This window comes from Notamacropus eugenii, chromosome 2 (genome assembly GCF_028372415.1).
Source record: "Notamacropus eugenii isolate mMacEug1 chromosome 2, mMacEug1.pri_v2, whole genome shotgun sequence".
In the NCBI taxonomy this organism is placed as follows: Eukaryota; Metazoa; Chordata; class Mammalia; order Diprotodontia; family Macropodidae; genus Notamacropus; species Notamacropus eugenii.
Genome location: NC_092873.1, coordinates 97,337,364 through 97,360,841, shown reverse-complemented (window position 1 = coordinate 97,360,841; position 23,478 = coordinate 97,337,364). Strand labels below are relative to the sequence as shown.

General features: G+C 36.9%; 1 protein-coding gene across 5 annotated transcripts in view; it reads right to left on the bottom strand.

The window, feature by feature from the left end:
• The window catches only part of DNAH8 (dynein axonemal heavy chain 8), a 396,942-nt gene that overhangs the window by 192,356 nt on the left and 181,108 nt on the right, over nt 1-23,478 (bottom strand). For all 5 annotated transcript variants that reach the window (XM_072641991.1, XM_072641989.1, XM_072641988.1 and 2 more), the window contains 4 exons: nt 22,757-22,920; nt 13,130-13,232; nt 11,095-11,199; nt 10,505-10,666 (listed from right to left, as the gene is read on the bottom strand). In XM_072641991.1, coding sequence (XP_072498092.1) covers nt 10,505-10,666; nt 11,095-11,199; nt 13,130-13,232; nt 22,757-22,920 — 534 coding nt within the window. The remainder of the gene's footprint in view (nt 1-10,504; nt 10,667-11,094; nt 11,200-13,129; nt 13,233-22,756; nt 22,921-23,478) is intronic.

Sequence of the window (23,478 nt, the reverse complement as noted above, 5' to 3'; positions counted from 1 at the left end):
AGACCTTGGGTCCTAGGGGATTGATTAGGCTGCAGGGAAGTTGACAATTTTAAGCATGAACATAGATAGCTCTTGGTCATGGAGATCCAAATGGGGATAGAATAAACCAGGGGTGAGGAACCTGTGGCCTCAAAGCCACATGTTGCCCTCTAGGTTCTCAAGTGTGGCCCTTGAACTGAATCCAAATTTCAAAGAACAAATTCCCTTAATAAAAGGATTTGTTCTATAAAATTTGAACTCAGTCAAAAGGCTATACCCAAGGATCTAGAAGGCCTTAAACACCTTGTGATGGAGCATCAAGAACAAACACTAACTCTTTGTAGTTTAACAACTATTTATTCCTGTTCAGAATAGATAGAGTTGTTACTGATCTGGAAATATTCCATGGATAGAGGCTTAGAAAGTTCTATCTGTAGATCGTTACTGATTCAATCTCTCCAGACTGGGAATTTATATTAGGGCTAACCAATACCTCATTTAACACACACACACACACACACACACACACACTCACACACACACACACACACACAGCAAACTCCTAAAGAGAAAGAAACAAGTAAGATATGCTGGCTTAATGGTGTTAATTTATGATTTATAGAAATATATAGTTAGATGATTATCAATGAGTACTCTTTCACTTAGACTTATTTAGAAGAAAAGAGTTGCTGGTAGTCACAAAATTTCTAATTATTAAAATTAGAAGAATATTAGAACCCCATTATAACCACAAGCAGGGCTAGATTTCAGGTATGTCCTATGACGTGACATTGCATGTTGATGACATGATGATGATACTCTTTTTGTGTATGCCATATGACATGGGTCGCTACGCAGTAGTGGCACTGGAGTGTAAACAGTTCAACTTAGTTTATGTGTGGCCTTCAATAAGACAACAGAAAGGCAGTATGTCACTCATTTTATGACTTCTCCTGTGAAGGAGCACAATATGTGAACTGTCCACCAGGCAGTGACCTTTCTGAGCCACTATCTCAGTCAATAATCTATTTCTTTTTAAAGCAGGCCACTTAAAATTTTTTATATATTGTTTCAATAATTTATTTTTCCCAATAACATGTAAAAACAATTTTAACATTAAAAAATTTAAAGTTGTAAATTCTAACACACCCTCCTTTCCCTCCCCCCTCATCGAGAAGATAAGCAATTTGATTTGATACAGGTTAAATATGTGCACACATATTTCCATATTTGTCATGTTATAAAAGACAACACCCACAAAAAAAAGCTGCACAGGAAAAAGAAAGTAAAAAACATGCTTGGATCTGCATTTAATTCTCTTAGGAGATGTATGGCATTTGCATAAGTCCTTCAGAATTCTCTTGGATCACTGCATTGTTGAGAATAGTCAAGTCATTCACAGTTAATCATCACACAATACTGTTGTTACGGTGCACAATGGTGTCATGGTTCTGCTCATTTCACTTTGCATCAGTTCATGTAAGTACTTTCAGGTTCTTTTGAGAGTGCCCTGCTCATCATTTTTTTTAAATTTTTTTATTAATTTTATTTATTTTCAGTGTTCTACAATAACTACCATACAACTTAGATTATTATTTTCCCCTCCCTCCCTCCTATTTCTCCCCTCCCTCCCTGAGATGGCATACAATTTTGTATAGGTTCTACACATACATTCCTATAGTCATGCTGTGTTGAAGAATTAAAATGAGTGGGAGAAATCATCTAACAAACCAAAATGCAATACACACACACACACACACACACACACACACACACACACACACTCAAATGATCTGCTACATTCTACAATTGAATTCCATAGCTCTTTCTCTGAATGTGGAAGGCATTTTGCCTTAGAAGACCATAGGGAATTTTTTTTAAGTCCTTGCTTTGCAAAGTTCCAAATCTACCCGAAAAAACTCTCACACACTGTGGTCGTTGCTGTGCACAAAGTTCTCCTGGTTCTGTTCCTTTTGCTCAGCATCAGATCATATAAGCCTTTCCAGGCCTCTCTGAAGTCTTCCTGTTCATCATTTCTTATAGCTCAATAATATTCCATTATATTCATATGCCATAATTTATTCAGCCATTCCCCAATTGATGGGCATCCTCTTGATTTCCAGTTTTTGGCCACCACAAAGAGTGCTGCTGTAAATATTTTTGTATATGTGCGACCCTTTCCCATTTTTATGATTTCTTGGGGATACAGTCCTAAAAGCGCTATTGCTGGGTCAAAGGGTATGCATATGTTTGTAACCAAATTGATCTCCAGAAGGGGTGGATCAGCTCACAGCTCCACCAACAGTGTATTAGTGTTCCAACTCTCCCACATCCTCTCCAACATTTATCATTTTCCTGTTCTGTCATGTTCGCCAATCTGATAGTTGTGATGCGGTACCTCAGAGTTGTTTTGATTTGCATTTCTCTACTTAAAAGTGATTTAGTGATTTTTTTCATATAACTATAGGTAGTTTTGATTACTTCATCTGGAAACTGCCTGTTCATACCATCAACCATTTATCAAATGGAGAATGACTCTTATTTTTACAAATTTTGATTCAGGTCCCATATATTTGAGAAATGAGGTCTTTATCAGAGAAAATTCCTGTAAATTTTTTTCACAATTATGATTACTGTGTATTTTGTTCCATCCTATTTTGCCGCATTTATTCTACTCTCTCTCCTTTCACCCTGCCCATCCTTAGAAGTATTGTGCTTCTGATGTCAATCTGCTGTCCCTTCTATCAGTACCCACTCTCCTTCTCTTATCCACTTTCCCCTTATTTTCCTACAATGTATGATATTTTTCTACACAAATGACTGTGTATATTATTCCCTCTTTGAACCAATTCCTATGAGAGTAAGGTTCAAGGGTTCCCCTCTTTACCTTCACCATCTTCCTCTCCACAGTAAAAGCTCTTCTGCACCTCTTTTATGTGAGATAATTTACCCCATCCTACTTGATAATTTACCCCATCTTACTTCTTCCTTTACCCTTCTCCCAGTGAATTCCTCTTTCTTACCCTTGCATTTTTTTAGATATTCATATTCATATTCAACTCACACCTGTGATCTCTGTTCCTTCTAACTACCCTAATAATGAGAAAGGTTTAGGAATTACAAGCATTATCTTCCCATGTAGGAATGAATCATTTAGGATTTCTCTCTCCTGTTTATCTTTTTATACTTCTCTTTCGTCTTGTTTTTGAAAAGTCAAATTTTTTATTCAGCTCTGAGCTTTTTATCAGGAATGCTTGAAAGTCCTCTATTTCACTGAATGTAAATTGTCCCCCCTGAAGGATTATACTCAGTTTTGCTGGGTAGGTTGTAATCCCAAGCTTCTTTGCCTTCCAGAATTATCATGTTCCAAGCCCTCTGATCCTCAGAAGAAGTACAGGTAGAACATAGAAGCTGGTAAATCTTTTGTTGTCTTGACCATGGCTCCACAATATTTGAATTGTTTCTTTCTGACTCCTTGCGATAATTTCTCCTTGCCCTGGGAGCTCTGAAATTTGGGTAAAATATTCCTAGGAGTTTTCATTTTTATATTTCTTTTAGGTGGATCAGTAGATTTTTTCAATTTATATTTTATCCTTCTAGGGTATCAAGGCAGTTTTCCTTGATAATTTCTTGAAAGATAATGTCTAGGCTCTTTTGTTCTGATCATGGCTTTCAGGTAATTCAGTAATTTTAAAATGATCTCTCCTGGATCTATTTTCCAGGTCAGTTGTTTTTTCAATGCAATATTTCATATTGTTTTCTATTTTTTCACTCTTGATTTTGTTTCCTGATTTCTCATGAAATCATTAATTTCCACTTGTCCAATTCTAATTTTTCAGGAATCATTTTCTTCAGTGAGCTTCTTTGTCTCCTTTTTCATTTGGTCAATTCTACTTTTTACAGATTTCCTTCAGTGAATTTCTGTATATCTTTTGCCATTTTCCCAATTCTGCTTTTTAAAGAATCCTCTTCAGTGTGTCTTTTTTTTTCTTTTGTGTCTCTTTTAGCATTTGGACTATTCTGTTTTTTAAGATGTTGTTTTCCTCAGAATTTTTTTGTGCCTCCATTACCAAGATGCTGTTTCTTTTTTCATTCTTTTCCTGCATCTCTCATTTCTTTTCCCAATTTTTCCTCTACCTTTTTTAAGAGCTTTTTTGAGCTTCTCCAGGAATTCTTTTTGGGCCTGAAATCAATTAACATTTTTTTGAGGGTTTGGATGTAGCATCTTTGACTTTATTATCTCTTCTTCTGAGTTTGTACTTTGGTTTTCCCTTGTCACCATAGTAACTTTCTACGGTCAAGGGTATTTTTGTTTGTTTTTGCTCATTTTCCAGCCTATTTTCTTGACTCTCATGTTAAAGTTGGTGGGATACTGTCTGAAGCTTTAAGATTTTTGTACAGCTCTTTTAAGAGCTAGTTCTGGGCAGGGTAAGCTTCTGTAAATTTTCAGTTCTTCCAAGTTGGTATGACTTAAGAGGTGTTTACTAGTCTCCTGGCCTTTGAGTACCTTTGAGTATAAGCACCCTTTTCTGCCCTAGAGCTATGATTCTGGTCTCCATTCCCCTGAGACCACAAGTTTCTTGCCTTGAGACTGCCACCCAGATCTGCATATGAGCAATATAGTCCTATACCCAGTGCTAGTTAACAAAGGGAACCCTGTAATTCTTTCTGATCAGTTGTCTGATTCCCTTACTACCTTTGGGCTGAGAGTTCTGGAAGCCACTGTTGCTGATTCAATTGCTTCCAAGGTCTGCTATGTGACAGGGTGTCTATTTTCACCCTGGTACGAAGACCTTTCCTACTGACCTTCTAAGTTGTCTTGACTGGAAAACTGTTTTACCCAATCCTTTTGTGGGTTGTGTTGCTCCAGAGTTTGTTTTGAGGCATTGTTTTAAAGTTGTTTGTATAGGAATTTGAGAGAGCTCGGTTGAATCTCTGCCAGTTCTCTGACATTTTGGCTCCACTCCCTCTTTTTCTACTCCAACACATGTACAGTCTCTCAAAAGGCTACAGTACACCCAATGACCACAAGGGGCTCATTGTGAAGGCTTAATTAAACTACTCATTCACCCATTCCTGAACTCATATTCAGATGTACAGCTTCAAACAGTGATGCTAACCATGTCTAGCCTTTAAACTAGGTGATATGAAATACTGCTCAAAAATATTTAAAATAGCAAATTTATGGCATCCCACATCTGGAATTTCCTCTCATCAATGGCCTTCACATTCACTGGACAAAGGTACTTAATAAGCCCATTTTGATTACTAAACATAGCACAAAGAAAGATGAAGATGGCTATATTAATCCTGAACATTTCCCCAAACTTTCTTTCATACACACAAAGTATGGAAGGTTTAAAAGAAGGAAGTGCTTATCTAGAACTCTTTTCAAGATCAGGAAGTACACTAGAAGCGAACAAGGAAAGCAGAAGGGAAAGAGAGACATTCTCCCTTCTCTCTTATTAGCAGATGGTATTTTCAATAGTTCCCAGCCCAGACCACTGTGAATTCACCTCCACTGCACTAAGCTCTGCCATGTGGGTTTTCGGGCACCATGAATTTGGAGAGTACTGGCTTCTCCTCATCTTGACCCTGAGTAGCCTTTGGCTAAGATAGCAACAACAGTCATCAACTACAGTCACCCAGCAGACTCCATCTTAAATCTTTAGGCCTACAGAAGCCATCATTTCCAGTTCCCAGTCCCCTGGCAGGCAACCAGGGAGACCAAAACTCAATGACAGGATAAACTCACACTTTAGGCCATCACAGCAATGGAAAACCATATAACTGGACTGATGAGGCCACTTTCCTTTGCTCACAGGGAAAAACCTAGATTCAAAACTGACATTCCTTCGCAAGAGGGAAACATCTCCACTAGTATTCAAATTTAGGGAGAGCTTAGAGTGAAGAAAAGATGATGTAGTCACCATTCTTCATGAAGGCAGAACTGTAACTGTAGAAGATTATAATATATGACTTAATTGGACTGGGAGTATAAGTGGAGCTTAAAGGAAGTATGAAGGCTCTGCTCCTAAGTTTTCTTTTTTGTCTTCTCCTTGAGTAGAGAATTGGCTTCAATGAGTTTTTCCATTCTTCTCTGGCAACTGCATTGGTGGCCTTGCATGAGTATCTGTCAATAATACATCTCTCTCCTTTTTCCAGAAACATTTTGTATGCCTTCTTGGATCTTCAGAGTTCTTGAGAACTACAGCCACAATTCATAGAAATCATTTTTGTGGATGGACCAGTATGCTTATTCCTATGCTGGAAGTTTTCCTGAAAGGTCATATATATGATCAATACTGAATATCTCCCTCTTATTGATTTGCTTTTTTTAAAACTGAAATGATTTTTAAAATTCTATTTTATTGAAACTGTAGAGCAGCAGAAGCCACAAAATGACAAGAGTCAAAGAGATTTCCAGTCCACAACAGCCTAGAAGGCAGACAGGAAGGATCTATCACACTGGGCTCAGAGCAGAGCACAATCCAGCCGTGGCTATGAAACACAGCACGGACAAGACTGGAAAAGGACTTGAGCAAGACTCAGGGTACAGAATCATGGGTAGCAGCTGTGGTTCCTAGATTTCTCAAATCACAAAGACATCTTCAAAGGTTAGTAAAAAAAACTATTTCACTTGGGTGAGAGGGGAGTGTCCTCTGCTTCCCCAGGGTGGAAGCAGCTCCTGTGACAGTTACTGCAGCAGCATCCACTTTTGGAGCCCTCAGCCTAAAGACCCTGGGGAAATAGAGCAGCTGATCTGAGTCTCAGTTCTGAGTGGGGTCCTGGGGTGAGAAAGAGCGCTGGCATGGTGGAGCTGATGGGGACTGTGAAGAGGGAACCCTACTTACATATCCTGGGCAGAGAGGAGTGCTTGTGGTTGCTCACAGACCAGAGCACAGGCCAGGAGAGGAAGAAACACCTTTCCCTTTACTGCGCCTCCTTGGAGGAACTGAGAACTTACAAGTCCCTAAAGTATACCCTCCACTTCACAAAGGACTCAAAAGTCAAGTAACTGGCTGGGAAAATGCCAAAAAAAAAGGGGAAAAAAATAAGACTATAGAAGGTTACTTTCTTGGTGAACAGTATTTTCTTTCATCCTTTTGGATGAGGAAGAACAAAGCATACTATAAGGAGAAGACATAAAGGTCAAGACTTCTGCATCCAAAACCTCCAAAAAAATATACAATGGTCTCAGACCATGGAAGAGCTCAAAAAAGATTTTGCAAATCAAATAAGAGAGGGGGAGGAAAAATTGGGAAGAGAAATGAGAGCAATGCAAGAAAATCATAAAAAGCAAGTCAACAGCTTGCTGAAGGAGATCCCCCACAAAAAGCTGAAGAAAATAACACCTTTAAAAATAAACTAACTCAAATGACAAAAAGAGGTCCAAAAGCCAGTGAGGAGAAGAATGCTTTAAAAAGCAGAATAAGTCAAATGGAAAAGGAGGTTCAAAAGCCCACTGAAGAAAATAGTTTTTTAAAAATTAGAATGGAGCAGATGGAAGCTAATGACTTTATGAGAAACCAAGAAATTACAAAACAAAACCAAAAGAATGAAAAAATAGAAGACAATGTGAAGTATCACATTGGAAAAACAACTGACCTGGACAATAGATCCAGGAGAGATAATTTAAAACTTATTGGTCTACCTGAAAACCATGATCAAAAAAAGAATCTAGACATCATCTTCCAAGAAATTATCAAGGAAAACTTCCCTGATATTCTAGAACCAGAGGGTAAACGAGAAATGGAAAGAATCCAGTGATGACCTCCTGAAAGAGATCCCAAAAGGAAAACTCCTACGAATATTGTACCAAAATTCCAGAGTTCCCAGGTCAAGGAGATAATGTTACAAGCAGCCAGAAAGAAACAATTCAAGTATGGTGGAAATAAAGTCAGGATAACACAGGATTTAGCAGCTTCTACACTTAGGAATTGAAGGGCTTGGAACATGATATTCCAGAAATCAAAGGAGTTAGAATTAAAACCAAGAATCACCTACCCAGCAAAACTAGGTGTAATACTCAAGGGGAAAAATGAAATTTCCACGAAATAGAGAACTTCCAAGCATTCTGGTTGAAAAGACCAGAGCTGCATAGAAAATTTGACTTTCAAATACAAAAATCAAGAAAACCGTGAAAAGGTAAACAAGAAAGAGAAGCCTTAAGGAACTCATTAAAGTTGAATTGTTTACATTCCTACATGGAAAGATGTTATTTGTAACTCATGAGACCTTTTCCATGAGGGTATTTAGAGGGAATATATATATATATATATATATATATATATATATATATATATATATACACACACACACACACACACACATATATGTAGGTGTTTATGGATATGTATGTATGTGTATATTATACATGTGTAGGTATGTATATGTACATATGTGTGTGTACATAGGTGTGTACATATGTGTAGATAGATAAATAGATAGATAGATACACAGATACATAGAAGAGGGTACAGGGTGACCTGAATATGAAGGGAGAATACCTAAAAAAAATAAAATTTACTGTGGAATGGAATGTACTAGCAGTAAGAGAAAGGGAGGGGTAGAATGTAGTAAATCATCTGACATAAAAGAGTGAGAAAAGAGCTTTTACAATGGAGGGGAAGAGGGGGGAGATGAGAGGAATTAAGTGAGCCTTACTCTCATGAGATTTTGCTTAAGGAGGGAATAACACACTCAAATGGATATGGAAATCTATTTTACCCTGCAGGAAGGCAAAGGGGAAGGCAATAGGAGAGGGAAGATAATAGAAGGGACAGCAAATTGGGGAAAGACATAAGCAAAAGTAAACACTATTGTGGGAAGACAGATCAAGGGAAAGAATGGAATAAATGAAAGGCAAGAGAAGACAGAGGGAAATGTGGTTACTTTTTTAAAATGTAACTATCATGGAAGTGTTGTGCATTGTTACACATTTATGTCCTATATTGAATTGCTTGTTTTCTCAATGAGGGTGGGTGGGGAGGGAGGGAGAGAAGATGGAAGCCAAAGCTTTAAGAATGAATGTTAAAAATTGTTTTAGCATATATAACTGGAAATTAAGCTATACAGGCAATGGAGTATAGAAATCTATTTTGCCCTACAGGAAAGTAGATGGGAATGAGATGGAAGAAGGAAGGACAAACTGGAAGAAGGGGTGGATGGGGTGCATGGTGTCCTGGGGTGGGGGTGAGGAGAGATGGGGAGAAAATTTTGAATTCAAATTCTTGTGCAAGTGAATCTTAAGAACTGAAAAATAAATAATTTTAAAAAATCAATTTTATTTTTACTTCCAAATTCTCTCCCTCTCTGAACCGCTGAGAAGGCAAGAAAAACAAAACTTATTAAAATATGTGTAGTCACATGGAACAAATTCTTGTTTTAGCCTCATCCAAAAAACAAAATAAAGAAAAGAAGATACACTTCAATTTACATTCAGTTCATTAGTTATTTTTCTGGATATGGGCAGCATGTTTCCTCATGAATCATGGTTGCTCATTATGTTGACCAGAGATCCTAAGTCTTTCAAAGTTAATTATCAATATTTTTGTTAGTTCTCCTGGTTCTGCTCACTCCACTTAGAGCTTACTGACTCTCTTATGAACCAAATTATTCATTCAGTGCAGTTCATTCCTTACATGCAAGGGAGAGGTACTATGGGCCTGTACTATGATGGTGGCTGTGTGAGGGAATAGGTGTTTTAGTGGCTAAATTTAATGCTTTTCTCTACCTACATTCTCCTTAGCTTCTGCAGCATGCACACTCTTAGATACTTTCTCCTGGCTGTCCCAATGCCTATTTCACTATTCTTCTTAGTGTCCAATGCTAGGTCATCATGTTCTTAGCATGAGGTTTGTCAGGTCCTTCTCTTGGACATTCTCTTCCTTACCTCTTTAAGGGAAAGTGTACCACATCTCTAATCTAAATATGTTTCTCTTTCTTTTCTAAACTCTCTCAGTTGATGATTTCATTAACAGAGATGTCATAGGTTGAACCAACTTCAAGACTTCAAGTATATTCTCTACACAGATGGCTCTAAAACTTATATTATATTTATATTATACCACTGACTGCCTTTTGGTCATCTCCTTTTAAAAATCCAGTCAGCATCTCAAACTCAACATGTTTTAAAATGGATCTCAGTATCTCTCCTCCATCCTCACCTCTAAACTTGCCTTTTCTCCAAAATTCCCCATTTCTGTTGAGGATATAGCCATCCCTCAAGTCACCCAGGTTTTTAATCTCTGTCATCAAAACTCCTCAGCTGCAATATAACTTCCCAGTCTTATTTACTGTTACTTCCTTTCCCAAATCTTGCATTACATGCTGGGCTGCTGGCTAGTTCTCAAACTTGACATTCCATGTCCTAAATCTCTGTATTCATATAAGACTTCTTCATTCCATGATAGATGTGGTACCTATAAGCTTAGCTGCAAGGTCACACATACCACAAATGTATATAGTACTCTTTTCATATAACTTTATTTGTACAATTATATTTAAAATGTTCTGTTCTCACCTGTGCTGGAAAATGGTATAGGAAAGGCAAGAGTTGGAAACCGGTGTCACTAACTTGATAGTATGCTAATCGAATGACATTGTGCAGTGAAGACATTTGCACTCTTAACAAATCTAGAAGCCAAATCTCCACTGGACCTTTGGCCATGACTGGGGTATCCAACTGAAAAAGATTAATGAATGCTTATTACAAAAATATTATGTCATATTAATAATTTGTAAATTACATATTTAGCAAATTAATTTGAACAGTTCACAAGCACAGTGACAACCATGTTAGGAAACTGAATTTAATTATTCATATTAAAATATTTAAAACAGCAATAGATATCCAATGTTAGAGATTCAAAACAACCTTAATGATCTTTTAGTCCAACCTCCACACTTTATAGTTGAAGATACCGAAGCATGGAAAGGTTAAAAGCAACTTCTTCAAGATCACACAGCTAGTTAGTGGCAAAGCTAAGATTAAACTCTACCTGTCATTGCCTCTACAACTTTTTTCTATGCTTATTTAATCTTTAAACCATTGGCAACATTTAAATGAATAATTTCATTAATAATAGTAAAATTTTAAGGAAGCGAAATTACTTGAATTTTTTCTCCTTCTCTTGATATGACTGCTAACATCCGATCATAATCCTTTGGGTGAAATTCCACTTCATTTATGTTATCAGATACAGCAGGTAAATGTGGCTGAAAAATAATGAAACATTTTGCAGAAGAGTAAGCAAAAATATCACCAATTATTTTGAAAAGTTATTGAGATACTACCAAAATAGAGTTCAAGTCTGTTTCCAAAAGAAGATTCAACTGTAGCATTTATAAAACTATCCATTTCCCAGATTAACTGAAGAGGAAATAGAATATTTAAATAAATTTATCTTTGAAAAAGAAATTGGACAGGTCATCAATGAGCTCCCTAAAAATAAATTCCCAGGACCAGATGGATTCCCAAGTTAATTCTACCAAACATTTAAAGAACAATTAATCCCAATACTATATAAACTATTTGAAAGAATGGGTAAAGGAGTCCTACCAAATTCCTTTCATGACACAAACATGGTTTTGATAGCTAAACCAGAGACAGTAAAAACATAAAGAAAAAAACATAGGACAATTTCACTAATGAATATAGATGCAAAAATTTAAATGAAATACCAACAAAGAGATTATAGCAATATATCATAAAGATTTTGCACTATAAATAGGTGGGATTTATACCAGGAACAAAGGAAGAGCCGATGCAACATTAGGAAAACTATAAGCATAACTGATTATATCAATAACAAAATAAAAATCATAATGATTATTTTAATATATGCAAAAAATGCTTTTGACAAAATGCAACACCCATTCCTATTAAAAACACTAGAAACCATATGGATAAATAGAGTTCCTTAAAATGTTAAGTAGCATCAATATAAAACCAAGACAAGCATTAACTGTTATGGGGGTAAGGGTGGAGACCTTTCTAATAACATCAAGGGTAAAGCAAGGATGGACTTGTCACCACAATTATTCAATATTATACTAGAAATAGCAGTTATAGCAATAAGAGAAGAAAAGTAAATTGAAGGAATAATAGGCAACGAGTAAACAAAACTATCACTTGTTACAGACAATATGATGGTAAACTTAGAGAATCAATTAAAATTACTTTAAAAAACTAGAAAAAACTTCAGCAACATTACAGGATATAAAATAAACCCACATAAATCATCAGCATTCCAAGTATTACCAACAAGAAAAAAATAACTATAGACTTCATAAACTGCCAGGGAATCTACCTGCCAAAGCAAACCCAAGCACTATGAACATTATGAACTATATGAACTTTTCATACAAATACAGACAGATCTAAACAACTGGAGAAATATCAATGGCTTATGGGTAGGCCAACCCACCTAGGTGGCACAGTGGATAAAATGCCAGACCTAGGTCAGGAAGACTCATCTTCCTGAGTACAAACCCAACCTCAGACACTTCCTAGTTATGTGACTCTGTGAAAGTCACTTAATCCAGAATTGGAAACTGAGAGGATGTCCATCACCTGGGAAAATGCTGAACAAGGTGTGGCGTATAACTGTCAAGAAATACTATTGTTCTTTAAGAACGATGAGCAGAATTGTTTCAGAAAAACCTGGAGAGACTTTTATGATGCAAAGTGAAATGAACAGAAGCAGGAGAACATTTTACACAGTAACAGCAATACAGTAACAATGATTAACCATAGAAGACTTAACTAGTGTGATGATTACAACGATCCAAGACAATTCCAAAGGATCTATGAAGTACAGTTTTCTTCAGAGAGAACTGATGAACTGTGAATGCAGACTGAAGAATAATTTTTCACTTTCTTTATGTTCCTTTCTTTTTATTGTTGTTGGGGTTTTTTGCAACATGGTTAATATGGAAATGTTCTGGATGACTTCACACACATAATTGGTATCATATGCTTGCCTTCTCAAAGTGTGGGGGAAGGGCAGGAAGGAGGGACAGAATTTGAAACTCAAAATTTGTAAAATGGATGTTAAAATATGAATAAAAATTAAAAAGAAATCATTTTTTCATTTTTGGTTAGCCAGTGTGAAAAGAAATCTAATAAATGATAATGAAAGCATACTTGTATTGTATGGGAATCACTTGCTTGCCCAAGAATTTCCAGGAGAACTGGATCAGACACAAAGAAGAATCTGGGAAACAGGAGTCGTTTCTTCTCCAAATATCTTAAAATATAGGGAAATTCATGTTACCAAGTGTTTTTTTAAAAGCTCATTACACCATTCTTTCAAGTACTTTTTATCTTTTAAAAATATTATTTCAAATAGATACTTCCCCATTCCAGAACCAAAAGATGTATCCTTTATAAAGAAGAAAAAATACATTTGACAAACTAACCAACACATCTGCCAAGTCTGACAGATTATGTATGTATGTATGTATGTATGTATGTATGTATGTATGTATATTCTCCTACCTCTGCAAATTGCATCTCTTTTTAGGTTCCATGTTTGCCAGTATGATTAAACAGCATTTACTGTTTCTTTTTAAAAACTGCTCTTTTCATTCATATCACCATATTTTTCAATTATCAAGACTAATATTAACATTTATTTATGTGAAATGTTAGCTTTCCAATGGAATAACAGCAAACATTTATACATTTGGTACCCAATTTTCTCGAAAAGTTTAGTGTCCCCAAAGGGACTCCATACACAAAGGCAATAAAGACAATACTCCATTTTTGTCTACACTATATTCATAAGCGATAGCCAACAAAGCCACGAAATCTAGCAAACCAGGAAAAGCAAGACTCTGCTTTAAAGAGCTTAGCAGAAAGTTTTTTCTATTTCTTATTTTTCTGTTAGTCTCTTTCCTAAATTCACAGTGTTTCCTACTTCTAATTGGTTCAGGTCAAGCTGGGACCAAGGCGACTTAAATCAGATATTGTATATGGTTAAAGGTTATTAATTAATTTTTTGAGGTTAAGAATATACTCTTTGATTCACTGATGTCTCTATAGGACTGAAGGTCTGATAAGAGGTATTTAATACCTGTTGACTGGACTGTAAGTAATCTCTCTGTCTTAAACAAAGAGAGTGATATGCAAAAGAAAAACTAGGCCCCTATAATTCTGCAATCTAAAAATTGTCTGTATTACGATATGAATTAGAATTTTAAAAAATTACCACAGCAATCAAAGCTTTTAAAAATTATTTTAAAGTTAAATACAGAAGAACATGGTATAAACTTAAATATCAAAACTCAAATACAAAGTAAAAGAAGAAAAAAAAGCAGTGTCATGTGCACAGCAGAACATGAGAGGATTCAAAATATGCAGCAATAAATTTCCATTTGAAGGAAGCCAATATAATAAATATAACACATTGTGTTCAGAGATGTCCTTCTTTGCTTGCTTTTGAGTTTTCTGTTGTTCTCTGCTGTGCACTAATTACTTTGTTTTTTCACCCTCCCCCAAGGATGCTACAATTAAGCCCAGACACATTTTACATGTATTTACATATACACATACACATACATATGTACACACAGACATATGTATACACAGACATATATATACACTTACATACGTATACATATACTTACATATCTATAATCACACTTGTATAGACATATATACATTCATATGCAACTATGTGAGAAAATACTGTACTTGTACAGAGCAATAAAAGCTAACAGAGACCTGGAGAAAAGTAGGAAGAACAAATAATGGAGGAAGAATACAAAAGTAGACCACAATCTTGTAACAAAGGGCAGAATGAGTTAGTAAGTAAACTGCTAAGGAAAACTAAGAAAAACAAAAAGACCTTTAAAATAAAGCAATATTGTAGAAATGAGGATATACAAAGAAGGGATAGGATTGTTTTCTCCACGTGGCCGGGGCAATGCTGATGCTGAGAAGAAACAGAGCTGCTCAATTTTAATTTTTCTTCTGTTTTTTTTCCTTCTGTCAACAAGAATGACTTGTAGCCTGGAAAGAAATGAGCAATGATGAATAATATTGGGGTTATATAGTGTTGGTATTGTTGTTTGTCCTTTGTTCTCGAACAGGACCATGACATCAGGAAGATGATGCCATGATGTGCAAATGAAATGGATTTATGTTGACGAGGGCTGTGCAAAGTGACTAGTCTCACATTCTCCTCCTGAAATCATCTGGGTCCAGTGACAAGATATAGATCAGGACAACTGGGAGACCTTGGTCTTTTTTTGTTTTTAATTTATTTATAGTTTTCAACATTCATTTCCACAAGATTTTGAGTTCCAAATTTTCTCCCCATCTCTCCTTTCTCCCCACCCCAACACACTAAGCATTCTGATTACCTCTTCCCCCAATCTGCCCTTCTTTCTATCACACCCTTCCCTTCCCTTGTCCTCATCTCCACTACTCTCGTGTAAAGCAAGATAGGTTTCTATATCCCATTACTTGCATTTCTTATTTCCCAGTTTCATGCAAAAACAATTCTCAATATTTGTTACTAAAACTTTGAGTTTCAACTTCTCTTCCTTCCTCCCTCCCCACCCATCCCCATTGGGAAGGCAAGCAATTCAGTATAGGCTATACATGTGTAGTTATGCAAGACTTCCATAACAGTCACATTGTGAAAGACTAACTATATTTCCCTCCATTCTATCCTGTCTCCCATTTATTCTACTCTCTCTTTTGTCCTTGTCTGTCCCCTAAAGTGTTTACTTCTAATTACTCCCTTCTCCCATTTGCCCTCCCTTCCATCATACCCCCCCCCACTCTGCTTCTCCCCTTCTCTCCTACTTTCCTGTAGTGTAAAATAGATTTTCATACCAAATTGAGTGTGCATGTTATTCCCTCCTTAAGACAAATGTGAAGAGTAAGCTTCACTTTTCCCTCTCATCTCCCTGCTTTCCCCTCCATTGAAAAACTTTTTTCTTGCCTCTTTTATGAGAGATAATTTGCCCCATTCTATTTCTCCCCTTTTTCCTCCGAAAATATTCCTCTCTCACCCCTTAACTTTATTTTTTTAGATATCATCCCTTCCTATTCAACTCACCCTGTGCCCTCTATGTATATAATCCTCCAACTACCCAAATACTAAGAAAAATCTCAAGAATTACAAATATTATCTTCCCATGTGGGAATGTAAACAATTCAACTTTAGTAAGTCCCTTATGATTTCTCTTTCCTGTTTACCTTTTCATGCTTCTCTTGATTCTTGTGTTTGAAAGTCAAATTTTCATTTAGCTCTGATCTTTTCATTAAGAATGCTTGAAAGCTCTCTATTTCACTGAATGAACGTTTTTCTCCTGAAGTATTATACTCAGTTTTGCTGAACAGGTGATTCTTTATTTTAATCCTAGTTCCTTTGGTTTCTGTAATATCATATTTTAAGCCCTTCAATCCCTTAATGTAGAAGCTGCTAGATCCCGTGTTATCCTGATTGTATTTCCACAATACTCAATTTGTTTCTTTCTGGCTGCTTGCAATATTTTCTCCTTGACCTGGGAGCTCTGGAGTTTGGTTACAATATTCTTAGAAGTTTTTCTTTGGGGATCTCTTTCAGGAAGTGATCTCTAGATTCTTTCCATTTCTATTTTACTCTCTGGTTCTAGAATACCAGGGCAGTTTTCCTTGATAATTTCATGAAAGATGATGTCTGGGCCCTTTTTTTTTTATCATGGTTTTCAGGTAGTCCCCTAACTTTTAAATTGTCTCTCCTGGATCTATTTTCCAGGTCAGTTGCTTTTCCAATGTGATATTTCACATTGTCTTCTATTTTTTTCATTCTTTTGGTTTTGTTTTGTGATTTCTTGGTTTCTCATAAAGTCATCATCTTCCATCTACTTCATTCTAATTTTTAAAGAACTATTTTCTTCAGTGAGCTTTTGAACCTCCTTTTCCATATGGCTAATTCTGCTTTTTAAAGCATTCTTCTCCTCACTGGCTTTTTGGACCTCTTTTGCCATTTGAGTTAGTCTATTTTCTAAGGTGTTAATTTCTTCAGCATTTTTTGGGTCTCCTTTAGCAAGCTGTTGACTCTCTTTTCATGATTTTCTTGCATTGCTCTCATTTCTCTTTCCAGTTTTTCCTCCACCTCGCTTACTTCATTTCCAAAATCCTTTTTGAGCTCTTCCATGGCCTGAGACCACTACATATTTTTTTGGAGGTTCTGGATGCAGAAGTCTTGACTTTTATGTCTTCCTCTTATAGTATGCTTTGTTCTTTCTCATCCAAAAGGATGGAAGAAAAAACCTGTTCACCAAGAAAGTAATCTTCTATGGTCTTATTTTTTGCCCTTTTTTGGCATTCTCCCAGTCAGTTACTTAACTGTTGAGTCCTTTGTGAAGTGAAGAATATACTCTAGGGACCTGTAAGTTCTCAGTCTCTCCAAAGTGGCACAATCAAAGGAGAGGAATTTCCTCCTATCCTGGTCTATGAGCAACCACAAGCATCTTATCTGCCCAGGATCTGTGAGTAGGATTCCTCTCCACAGTCACCACCAGCTCTACCAGGCTAGCATTCTTCCTCACCCTAGGACCACCACTCAGGACTGAGATCCAGATCAGCTGTTTGACTCCTCCAGGTTCTTTAGGCTGAGGGCTCCAAAAGTGGAGGCTGCTGCATTGACTGCCACTGCCCTGGGGCCAGGGCTTAGGCTGAACCCACAACCCCCTCTCACCCGGGTGAAAGACCTTTCTTACTGACCTTTGAAGCTGTCTTTGACATTTGTGAGTTGAGAAATCTGGGAATTCTAGTTGCTACCTGTGATTCTACGCCCTCAAGCCTGCTCCAGTCCTCTGTGTGCTGTGCTGCATGCCAAGGCTGGTCTGTGCTCCACTCTGAGCCCAGAGCAACAGACCTCTCTTGTCATCTTCTAGGCTGTCTTGGGCTGTAAATCTCTTTCACTCTGTTGTTCTATGGCTTCTGCTGCTCTAGAATTTGTTTAGAGTCATTTTTACAGGTATTTTATGGGCTATGGGAGTAGAGCTAGAGCAGGTCCATCTTTCTTCTCTGCCATGGTGGGTCTGCTGAGACCTTGGTCTTTTAAAGCTAAGGTCTCACTTTGACTGGGGCAATATCCATTCAGTGATTAAAGCTAAGTAAGAAATGAAGCAGAAAATGGATTTTTTACCTCATCAAAAAAATAATTATCAGTTTGAGAGGGGAAGACCCTCAGGGTTTCTGAACAAAATAGAAAGACATTATTTAGGGAGCGGAGCCAAGACAGCAGAGTAGAAGCAGGGACCGGCTATAGCTCTCCCCACAAACCCCTCAAAAAACCTGTAAAAATGAGTTTAAACAAATTCTAGGGAGCAGAAGCCACAAAATGACAGACTGAAGCAAAGTTACAGCCCAAGACAATCTGGAAGGTCAACAGGAAAGGTCTGTTGTACTGGGCTGGGAGTAAAATGCAGTTCAGTGTGGACTGCACTGGCATGGATAGAGCAGGGTTTAGGGGACTGAATCGCTAGTGGCTGCTGTGGTTTCCAGTCTTTTCAACCCACAAATGTCAAAGACAGCTTCGAAGGTCGGTGGGAAGGGTTTCTCACATGGCTCAGAGGAGAGTGTGGTCCAGCCCTATCCCTAGCTCCAGGGGGGCAGCAGCCACTGCTGAAGTGGTGGCTGCTTCTAAAGCTCCCCTATTTAACAAAGAACTCAAAAGTCAAGTAACTGGCTGGGAAAATAAGCAAATGGAAAAAAGAAACAGACTATAAATTCTTACTTTATCCACTGATAAAAGGTAACATCATTGGTGACAAGGAAGATCAAAACATACAACCAGAAGAGGACAACAAAGTCAAAACTCCTGAATTCAAAACCTCCAAAGAAATGATTGCTATTTACATTTACTCTGAGTCAATTATGACTAAAGCAATGACCAACTCATGTTGGACCTGAAACCTATTGCTGGTCAATCAATGAAAGCCAGAATAAGAAAGAAATCTAGCCCGTAAACCTCAAGATATCATGCCAAGTTTCAGCAATCAAAATTTACATTCCTTTGGAAAGAGCAAGGATATAGCAAAAGAAGTCTCATAACCTTTAATAAATTCAAGTCACCAGGCCCAAATGACTTAGGTAACTGAGAAAGATGGCAGATATGACTGCTGAGCTATTAATATGTAATTTGAAAGTTTGTGGAAAAAGGAAGTAAGACCAATTCCTTTTTGACAGGATTACTAGGCTAGATCTATCAACTGGGGTAAACTAAGTCCCAAAGCCCATTGGTATGGTTCTATATCCTCACTGGTAGAGATCAATTCCCTGAGCCTGTGTGAGGGGCAGTGAGAAGCAGATTAGAACAAGAGAAAAGGGATAAACAGTATCTTCTAATTCTTCAGTCTCTTTAGGTGCTTCTGGTTTCCAGCTTCAAGAGAAAATGGATGGTGCCAATTCCACTTCATGTTGCATAAGGGAGAAAAAGACTCTGGGAAGCGGCCAAAATGAGAGGTGCTGGGAATCTTCATCATGTCCTTATTTCTAGTTTACTTTTCCCTTGGGAAAAGATCAAGGAAATTCTCTCAACTGAACCAAGTTACCTTGCTCTCCCAATGGAAGAGTTCCTTCTTTCTGTATTAGCGGTATATATTCTCATATATATACTTTCTCTGATTTCTGTTTCACTCTCAACTTGGATTAGAATTTCCTTGCTATTTGCTATGTCCATTCATTGTGAAACTGATGTTTGGCAGGACAGGGGTAAAGCCTTGGATATAAAACCCAAGGTCTTCCTTTACCTATTAAAAAACAGCAATAAGAAGGTTCACTGGGACCTAAAAATCTTTACCAATAATATTTAAGGAAGCAGATTACATAATTTTAGCCTAGGACTTCCTCATTCTGAGGAGAACTGAGTGGATGGCCTAGCTTCCGGCTCCAAATTCTTGCTCCCCTGGCTGGCAGGAATGAAAATTTCCCCTGGAGAAGAGTAAGGAAGAGATGATACTAGAGATCTATTTTGGCCTTCCTGCAAGCCACACTTGACAGTCTTTGCTATGTAAGAAATACTATAGAGAAGGTTCACCTAGATTTTAGCAAACTCTTTGACAATGTCTTTCATGCTATTCTTGTGGAAAATTTGGAGGTCCGTAATATAGAGAACAGCAGCTATATTATTGACCTATAAATCAATTTGAAAGGTCCAATTCTTAGATTGATATTATTTATTCCTTATTTAGTAGGCCTAAGTTGATTTTATTTATTTGCTTATGCTTCTCTTTCACAGGAATTAGTTTTCCCTAGCTCCTGTGAAAGATAAGGAGGATTTTAATTTTGAAACTGTGATTATTTCCATAGGCAATAGTTGCTTAGGCTCAGCTATGCAGGCCTATACAGAGGCCTAGACACACTCTTTATATACCTATGCTCACCTATACTCCACAATTCTGTGGAAGTTAGTCTCAGTAAAAACAAACAAACGAAAGTACAGTCAACAACCTAGAGGTGTCAGTATTGCTTAGGGAATTTCTGAGTGACACCTATTCCTGTTTACCTTTGCAGTAAAGTTTACTCCAAAATTGTAAGTCTCTCTCATGTAGTCATTAAAATCTGTGATTCAAACCTGAGCACTGATGAGCCTATTCATCAGGCAAATATAGTTTACAATTAATTCTACAATAGTACAGTTAAGTGAACTAAGAATTCTTTGAAGCAGTTCATTCAAGAAATAATCATTAATGTCGTCAACTTCGCAGGGCTTCTAACTGGGGGTGCCTCAGAGATTTGTGCTTACCCTTGTAGTGATTATTCTTTCTACAAATGATCTGAATAAAACCATAAACAGAATAATTATTAAGTTTGAAGGTGGCCCAAGCCTGGAAAGACAGTTAACAAGAATAGCTAATAAACTGCATTGAAAGCAATAGGCTAAATTCAATGAGATGAAATTTAATTAGAATAAATGCAAAGTCCTACACTTGAATTGAAAAAACAGCTGCCCAAGTCAAAAATGCAGAAGAGATGTAAGTGTTTATCTGCAAAAGATCTGGGCATTTTAACGAGCTGCAAGCTTAACAGTATTCTACAGTATGATGTGGCAGTGAAAAAAACTAACATAAGATCTTAGAGTTGTTGTTGTGTTCATTGCCAAACTTGCACTTGATGTTGTTTTGAGGGAGGGAGGGCTGTGCAAGGTCACCAATCTCACTTCTCCCCCAGAGCCATCTGGATCCAGTGACCAGATATTCATCAGGATGACTGGAGATGCAGTGGGAGATCTTGGTCTCTTTAGGCCAAGGCTCATTTAGGTACTCACTTAGGATGAGATAATGCCCATTCAACGAACATGATGTCTCTAAGAAGTAGTCAGAGGATGACCCCTTTAATGAGGCAAAGAAAAATAAATCAGGCTGGGAGGGAAACAGCTACAGTTACTATTGATAATGACTCTTAAGCCAGGAGGGTCCAGAAAACAGCCCTTAAGTGGAGCTTAGACAGGGGTCTAGTGTGGTACAATCTATGGGCTTCAGAGTGCAGTAGGTTTAAGGTTTGGGGGAAGGGAAGGGAAAAGAAGGAAAAAGGAAAGAAAAAAGGAAAGTAAAGGAAAAGAAAAGGAAAAGGAATAGGAAAAGGATCTAGCCAGTAAACCCCAAATTAACTTGGCATCCTCTGGCCATTCAAACTTACCTTCCTTTGGATAGGAGAAGGAAGGGGAGGGGGAGACAGACAGGAGAGGAGGAGCTGAGTTACCTAGTCAGCTGGCCCCCAATCAGGTAGCTGGGTCTACTCATGGATTGTTGTGTTCGTCCTTCTTTGTCAAAGAAGACCATGCCATCAGAAGTGGTACATTAAGAGAGACACAGTATCCATAAAAAAGGAAGTTTATGGTTCTTCTGTACTCTGATTTTTTTGGATCACATACTGAGTATTTTGTTCAGTTCTGGGTACCACATTTTAGAAAAGACATCAATAAGATTGAGAATTTCCAGAAGAGGGCTACAAGGATGTTAAAGAGTGTACGTTCATGAAGCAGACTATTTTCTCTTGTGTTATGTTTTGTTTTGTTTCTTCTCATGGTTTATCCCATTCGTTTTAATTCTTCTGTGCAACATGACTAATGTGAAGTTGTGTTTAATAAGACTGTATGTTTAGAACCCATATAAGATTGTATGCCGTCTCAGGGAGGGAGGAGAGGGGGAGAAAATTTAAGACTTATGTAAGTAACTGTTGAAAACTGAAAACAAAAAAGTTTTTTTAAAGGGGTATATGTTCAGTTTATGTAACATGAGAACCAACAGGACCAACTTAGTTGGATAAAAGAAGATTGGGGGGAAGATAGTAACTGTTATCACATATTTACTCTGAAATAAGAATTTCTCTCCTAAATCTATTTTCTTTGTTTTATGGATTTTTTTTTAAAAAGGTGCTGCATCAGGCCTTTTTGATTCTTTGAGGTATTCTTAAATTCTAGTACTTCTAGCATTAAAGTGCTGTCACATAATAAAGGCATTAGACTTGTTCTACTAAAGCTCCAGATTTTGGATCTAGGAGAAATGAGTAGCATCTGCAAAGAGAAAAATGTAGTCTTGACATAAGGAAAAGAATTCAAAATTAGAATGTACTTACTACGTTGGGAGAAAGTGGATTTCCCTTCATTACAGGTCTTAAAGCAAAGGCCAAATGGTTACTTTTTAGATATGTTTTTGAGAGGATGCTTGTTCATGTATGGATTGAACAAGATGGTTTCTGAGATCCTTTCCAAGTCTTTAACCCTGCCATGGTAAAGGTATATTTGAAATGACAACTTATACATACCCCGTAAGTGACTTCTGACATACATCCAACTGTTCATGCAAATGAGGCAAAAGTTGTCCCATAGTTTCATCTCCAACACAACAACTAATTACATTAGGATTCTCATGAGCTCGCTGCATTATTTTTATCCATGACTTATCAATGTTCTGAAAACGTTTTGCTTCCTAAAAAAAAACAACACATCATCTTTAAAGATTGCTACTTGGATAATTTGATAATCATAGTGCTTAAGATAGAACTTCATGGTTATTCTTCAAATTAGTATCTGAACTTTCAATTTATTTAAGTTGCTAAAAGTATTTTAGTGACACTAGTTGATCCAGTTCTACTATAAAGCTTAGAAAGAACAGCTTTTTTGAAAATACTTCCTTAAAACAATTTCAGTTCAAGAGTTCCCAAAGAAAAAATACCTCTTATTTTCATGCAGAAAGAACGTTTAAATTATGAGAAGAAAATAGCAATAAAACAGTTAAGCAAAATCACAGATAAAAGATTTCACAATGATGCCTTTTCATTTGTTTCTTACCTCTCCACTGAAAAGAGTATATTTCACTATTTATGCTCCAGGACTAAAATTAATTAACGCAATTAATTTGAGTTCAGTTGACTTTGAGTATAGCTTACATGTATGCACATTACTATACTATGGTCAATATGTATGTTGTTCTGTGTGTAGGCCATTTTGAAAAATATTTTTTCATCATTTTCAGTACATAAAATAG